This window comes from Antrostomus carolinensis, unplaced genomic scaffold (assembly GCF_000700745.2).
Source record: "Antrostomus carolinensis isolate BGI_N321 unplaced genomic scaffold, ASM70074v2 scaffold23379, whole genome shotgun sequence".
NCBI lineage: Eukaryota > Metazoa > Chordata > Aves > Caprimulgiformes > Caprimulgidae > Antrostomus > Antrostomus carolinensis.
Window position 1 is genome coordinate 66,535 of NW_010340969.1, and position 6,912 is coordinate 73,446.

At 34.7% G+C, this 6,912-nt stretch overlaps 1 protein-coding gene across 1 annotated transcript in view; it reads right to left on the reverse strand.

Annotated features, from left to right (window-relative positions):
• LOC104531460 (tetratricopeptide repeat protein 6) overlaps positions 1 to 6,187 on the reverse strand; it is a gene marked incomplete at its 5' end in the record, with an annotated part of 16,602 nt that extends 10,415 nt beyond the window's left edge. Inside the window, 5 exons of the mRNA XM_010176346.1 lie at positions 394 to 467; positions 2,876 to 2,995; positions 4,915 to 5,028; positions 5,639 to 5,779; positions 6,038 to 6,187. Coding sequence (XP_010174648.1) covers positions 394 to 467; positions 2,876 to 2,995; positions 4,915 to 5,028; positions 5,639 to 5,779; positions 6,038 to 6,187 — 599 coding nt within the window. The remainder of the gene's footprint in view (positions 1 to 393; positions 468 to 2,875; positions 2,996 to 4,914; positions 5,029 to 5,638; positions 5,780 to 6,037) is intronic.
• Positions 6,188 to 6,912: the final 725 nt, after the last annotated feature.

Sequence of the window (6,912 nt, forward strand, 5' to 3'; positions counted from 1 at the left end):
CCCACACTGGAGCAGGTTTGCTGGCAGGACTTGTGACCCCGTGGGGGTCGCAAACCAACACAACTTCATAGCTACTTCATATTTCAGCTGAGGGTGTGGAGTAATATCTCTGTTTATCTCATAATTCTTTGTTCTTCAGTCCTTCTCTTGGTTCTATTTTATCATCCTAGTATTTCCTCCTGACACTGTCATGAAGACATAGTTACTTGATGCCAGAAGATCTTAATACCAGTTGTTAAACTTGAAAAACACCTGATTTTCTTTTTTCCATTCTCTAGCATTTTCCCCTTCCCCAGTTCTCATTGTACTCCATATGAAAAGGTGAGCAGGAATATAAAGCTCAGGAATTATTTCATTTCTCTATTCTGCATCAAACAAAACTACATATTTTACCTTTGGTAGCAGATTCCAATAGCTTGAAAGATCTGGCTATCATCTGGACTAAGCAAGGCTGCTTCTTTAAAGTCCTGAAAAGACATTAAACCATGCAAATTGATATTGTTTCACTTCACCTACAGCTGTGGTTTTAGCTAAACAATTTTATACTTCTACATAAAAAGGGAGATGACTTCTTGCAAAGGCATTAATATGTCAGAAGTAGTGGAGATGTATTGAACTGTTTTCATGCTTGTCCCAGACTTTGATAGGAGAAAATCTCTTCTGTGGTATCACTTCCTACAGAGTTGGAGACAACATTTCCAGAAACAAAACCTTCCAGAAAGTTTTGGGGTTTTTTTTAATAGAAATACTGTACCTCTGCAGCTATTATTAAATACATATATATTGAAAATATATTTTGCTATGTGCAACATCAGTAGAATTCTTCCAGTAATAAAATTATCTAGTTATTTTCTGTTATTACTTTGAAAAACGTAGTAAACCAAACTCATACTTGCTTTGGGAGACTCTATGCACAATGTTCCAGTGAAAGACATTATAGGGCTTTTGACTTTTGCCTTTTACTAACATTCAGAACATTTTTCAAAATGCTTGTGGTTTTGATACATGTGGTTCAATTGTAAAAATTGTACAGGTGCTTTTAAAATCAAATACAGTCATTTCAGTTATGATGTAAGGAAGCACTTTAGGCTTCTGCATGGGAAAGCAATTAGTGCGTAGTAGGAGTGGTTTAACTGATGCGTCCACTGAACTTAGAAAGTATTTTTTACTTGTTCAAATTGTAAAAATAAAAAGATGTGGAAGATTTTAGTACTATTGGAATTACAAAAGTGGCAACATAATGATGTGCAAATATATATATTTATATTTTGTTAAAATAAAACCTTACTATCATAAAATCATAGGTCTGTTTTTAAAATACTACTAAGACACACAGTTCCCATCCAGCACAGCCTTTCAAAGAATACCCAGCAAAGCTAGTGGGATTCTGAATGTGCACAACTTGGAGCATACTCTCTACTTCATGTGTGGAGCAAAAGCAGGATCAAAGTTCCAAGGACCAGGTTTGGTTTATTTAAACCAAAGATGCTATCCTCACAGGTAACTGCACACTTCACAGAATCAACAGGAAAAGACACCTCTATATAGCAATTCAGATCTTACATAGACTGAATTATAGTTTTTCCTTTTTCTTCCAATGTACCTAATTCAGGAATATACTATGCTTAAGTAATTCTATCCTAATTCAATTATATCCTAATTCGACCAGCACCATATCTGTATACAGATATACTCCTTCCAACAAAATATTATCAGAACTGACAAATAAGAAGGTCTTGAGCATATTTATAATCACTGATGTTTTTCTTAAACACTATAAAAAGTGTTATATTTGTGTGTCTGTTGATCAATTACCATTTTGTAAACTTGTCTTCACTACAATCCATTCAAAGAACTTTCTGCTCATCCTGCTGGTTCTGCCCCAGTCTCTTTCTACTGGCTTTACATATCAGTTTGTACCACATCAGCCTCTTTTCTGAACTATTCTAATCAACTGCATCTTGAAGCATGAGACCAATAACACAGTATTTCTACCTAATTTATTTCTGTGCAAGGTCTGCCAGCTTAAAGAGCTTTTGTTGCGCACTTCCAATAGGACATTTCTGGGTCATTGTAATGGGATTCATAGTCATTCTTCATTTTTCATTTGCAAATAAGAAATATTACTAATTTTTTAGAATGCCTATGTGGAAATTGCTGCTATCACATAAAGAATATAACATTTTTAAGATACTAGTCCACAATGGAAGCAATGAATACACCAGCGATACTGAAAATAAATACCTCTGCTTTTAAGGCAAGAATAACTAAAACTTTTAGAAAACTTAAAAACTATTTCAAATTAAAAAATAAAACCTAGGTGTGCGAAAGAGTAATGTTTCACACTGAGATTTCAAGCCTGGTGTTGCTGTACCAGATGAAATCCCATGGAATGAGAGTCATCTGCACTGTGAGTCAGTGTCAGAAACATACTACTTTCTTACATTTAAGAAAACTATCTTCAGGTCTGACCCTTCCTGCCCGTTCAACAAAAATGGTCATTTACACACACACATGCATGCACAGAGGAACAGAACAAGCCCACTCAATCAGAACCTCCATTTACTTAGGCTTCTGCAATGAATTACTACTCATTTGGACACAACATAAATTACTTACAGGTTCAAAAAAAGAAGGAAAAATCAGGTTCTTGCTTATTAAGTTTTGTGCAACTCCCATGTTTAACACTAGCAAGTAAAACTGCATTCTATTTGCATCTTCACTGACAGATTGGTATTTGGTGTTGAGCAAATGAGAACTGGACACAAACTATTTCAGAAGAATATAAAAACTGTCAAGCTGGTCTTTATATCAACAATGTCTTGCATTTAACAGGAAACTCTAAATTTCCTTTACTCAAAGAAGGATTTTGTACCTCACATGCATTAGCATAATCACCAAGTTCCACGTAGAGTAGTCCACGATTAATTAACACTTTAAACGCTATTTCCTCACTCAGTTCAAGCAGAAGAAGAATTCCATAATCTTTCAAAGCCTACAAAAACATAAAATGCATTTTTCATCATAATTTATTCAGAGGGATACAATGACACTTCAAAATTTAAAGGACACGCTTTCAAATTCCTTAAATCATGTGCATATGCATGGACTTCAGTGTGGCTATTCCAATGTTTCACTGTTTCCAGATTGAATTTAACCAAATTTGAAGTCTTCTGTAATTACACAGATACAAAATTCCTAGGCTACAGAAGCAAAAATGAGGCAAATATATTAAATAGACATAATTTTTCATTATATAAATTTCAGAGTTAGAAATAAATTTTCATTATTTCCACTGCTAAATTTTATGTCCAAATTGTTATTAAAAAAATAACAAATTATTCTGGATTAACTAGTCATGAATTAATGTCAAGGTAAGATACTTTTAAAATTAAGTATCTTCAAATATAAGGTATTATTATTGAAAAATCTAAGCACTAGTTGTATTATCTAAATTTGGGTGTTAATTTTGTAAAAGAGCAAATAGCAACACAACTAGGTAGACTGAAGAAGCCTCGGTTCACAATTTTATCAAAACTGAACAGTATTTCAACAATGCTTGATCTGAAGAAGTTCAAGCCCAACTCTTTTTTCACCCAAAGAATGAACTTATATAGTATACTTAAGAATAACTAAACAGTTTAGAGCTAATATGACAAAAATGTCCTTGCAGTATATCATATACTAGCCACTTAAGAGATGTTCTATTCTTTGTCACTTCTAAACTAAGCTAGATATTAGAAACTGCTTTAAAGAAAACAATCCAGTTCTTGTTAGATCTCGTAAATTTCTTCTATCAATTATATACTGCATTTTTTCCACAACTTCCCTTGTACTTTAAATGGCTTTTCTGGAGGGTGATAGCAAAGAACAACTTTTATAATACCTTATTTATGAAGAAACTATCATTTCACATCTTAAGCTTTTACCTTCAGTTACTTTAATCACCTATTTTTCTTCGCCCATCTGCATCATTCTTGGCCAATTAACCTCTACACACAAATGTTTTTTGTCTATGGTCAACTGGATTTGAGAAATCCAAGCTCAAATAAATAGGAAGTAGCCCCGTCTCAGAAAACAGGCATCATCAAAAAGACATTCAACATGATTGTGTTGCCAGTCTGAAGCTGCATGGTGCCTTTGTGTGCCCTGTCATGCCTTTGCGTTAAAACAAAGGCAGAAAGCAGAAACACTTAGAGGCGTGTCACAGGTAAATTGACAGAAGTATAAACACATCCAGAAAAACAGGGCTGTGAATGAGGGTTGGATGTAATCCAAATCTCTGTTTTGATGTAGTATTTCTCTGCATATAGTTCTTATATTTTCAGAGGGATAGCAAATGTAATTAATACCATAGTAGAGTCCAAAAAGCCATTTTTTTAAAACAATTTCCTGAATCGTAGAATGGTTTGGGTTTGAAGGGACCTTAAAGATCATCTAGTTCCAATCCTCCTGCCATGGGTAGGGACACCTTCTACTAGACCAGATTGCTCAAAGCCTCATCCAACCTTGCCTTGAACACTTCCAGGGAGAGAGCATCTACAACTTCTCTGGGCAACCTGTTCCAGTGTCTGACCACCCTCACAGTGAAGAATTTCTTCCTTATATCTAATCTAAATCAATTCTCTTCTTGTTTAAAGCCATTAGCCCTTGTTCTATCACTATGTGCCCTTGAAAAAAGTCCCTCCCCCTAGCCTTCCTGTAGGCCTACTTCAGGTACTGGAAGGCTGCTATAAGGTCTCCCTGGATTCTTCTCTTCTCCAGGCTTAACAGCCCTAAATAAGAGAAGAGCACAATTATTCAGGAAGACGTTGAAAGAGGTCAGATATTTTTACTATTTGACAATAACAGGTTACTAGCTAATATGAACAATTGAGTGCTCATGTGATGTTGAAAAAAATATTAATACCATACCTTTCTGAAGTCCTTTATTTGATGATAACAGACAGCTCTGTTATAATATGCCAAAATGCAGGTTTTGTTGAGGTCGATAGTTTTTGAGAGATCTTCAATTGCAGCTTTAAATGTCTGTAAATGAAAAAATACTGTAGATAAACTGTAATTCAGAGTTCATGGCACTACATATTCTTTTTCAAATCATAGCCTATTGTAAATTTTTTTTTCATAGTTTTAAAGTTTGGTTTTTCATCAGCACTGGAAGGCATCCAACCATTTCACTATGTCCTCTACAGACTCCTTACTGCAGTGAGAGCACTACTTCAGAAGCTCTATTTGTGCAAAGACTGGGCAAACAAACATTCTTAGTGTTTTCTTAAATCACATTCATATACTGCAATACCTAATCAATCCTTAATTTTACTACCTTTTATATCTTAACCTAACATACAAAGTATCTTGTGGAGTTTTGGTACTTCTGCCTATCACTAGATAAGAATCTACTATGTGGAACTTAAAGAGAAGAATAACCAGATAGATGCTCCAACCCATCAATCATTTTCAGTTACACAGAACAACTAGAGACCAGCTTCAGTGGGGAATGGAAAGTATAATAATCAAGTGGAATTCCTAGTTTCCATCAGCAACACTTTTACCATTATTTCACCATTATAAAGTGTCAAGTAAGATACATTAAGTTTTAAGGGAGAATGGAAAAGTACAACAATAAAGACAGTCTCACCTTATTTTGATACTTTAAAGTTCCTCGGTAAAAATAAGCTTGCACACTGTTAGGAAGAATTTTGATCGTCTCATTGCAATTCAGAATAGCCTTAGAGTATCTACCTTTACTTCCATAGTAAGCAGCACGACCCATATATGCCTGTAGAGATGAAGATAGAATGATGACATGGTAAAAAAACAGCTTTGTTTAGCATAAAACAAGGGTTAAATAGAAGACAGAAATTACGAGCTTTATAAAAACACATCTTATGAAGCTTGCAATTTATTTTATTTAATGTTTGTCATGTGTTTGCTTGCATATTACAAGGGAATATACCTATAAACGCAAAATCTGTCAGTCTTTGAACCTATTCAAAAATGCCTCAGAGAAAAAAGCTACCAGGAGTCTTTATATCACCTGGAAATGTGATGGACAAAGGGCAAGTGCTCGATTGAAATCTTGGATGCACTTATCTTGTCCGAGCTGCATTCTACACAGTCCTCGCTGACAAAAAGCATCAGGGTAACTTGAATGTAGTCTGATAGCCATACCAAAAGCATCATGGGCCTAAAAGGATGACATATCATCTGGGTTAAATATGGTCTGTTTGTTCAGCTGAAACCATAGGCTAATTGATTCTTTTGTACTGCTAGGTATGACCTGTTTATCTAGTTGGAAGCAACCATGCATCTGTGTTACTTTTTATCATTTTAATCCATTTACCACTACTTAAAATTTTGTAATGTTGAATACCCTACCTAATGCAATCATAACCTCAAGGATGCACAAACTATTTCATTTAATAATCTTGTTTCTTCAGTGACACTACCAAAGTTTAACAAGTAACATGGTCTTCGGTCTGTAAGAGCTGAAATAGTGAAGCTGTTTATTATAATGGACCATGTGTTAATATGGCTAGTATACAACTCCTTTAAAATCAATCCAGATAGTTTTTTCCTCTACATTGTACATCAGCGTACAAATTAATGGGCTTTTCCAGGATCTACAGCTGTAATATCAGATGCACATTGACACAGAAAGTCATCTTTTGTAATTGTCATGTATTACCACATTAGATATTTCAGGCAATTTTGATGGCCTTCTTCCAAAAAAATATCACTTATGACAAAGAGTCAGGGAACCAGACAGAGAATTTAGGAGTAAAGTTAAGCCTGGGAAGAACAGAAGGGAGAGGGGAAAGTATTTCAAGATTTTTTTTTATTTTCTCATTACCCTACTCTGATATGATTGGCAATAAATTCATTTTCCCCAAGTCAAGTCTGTCTAGCCCA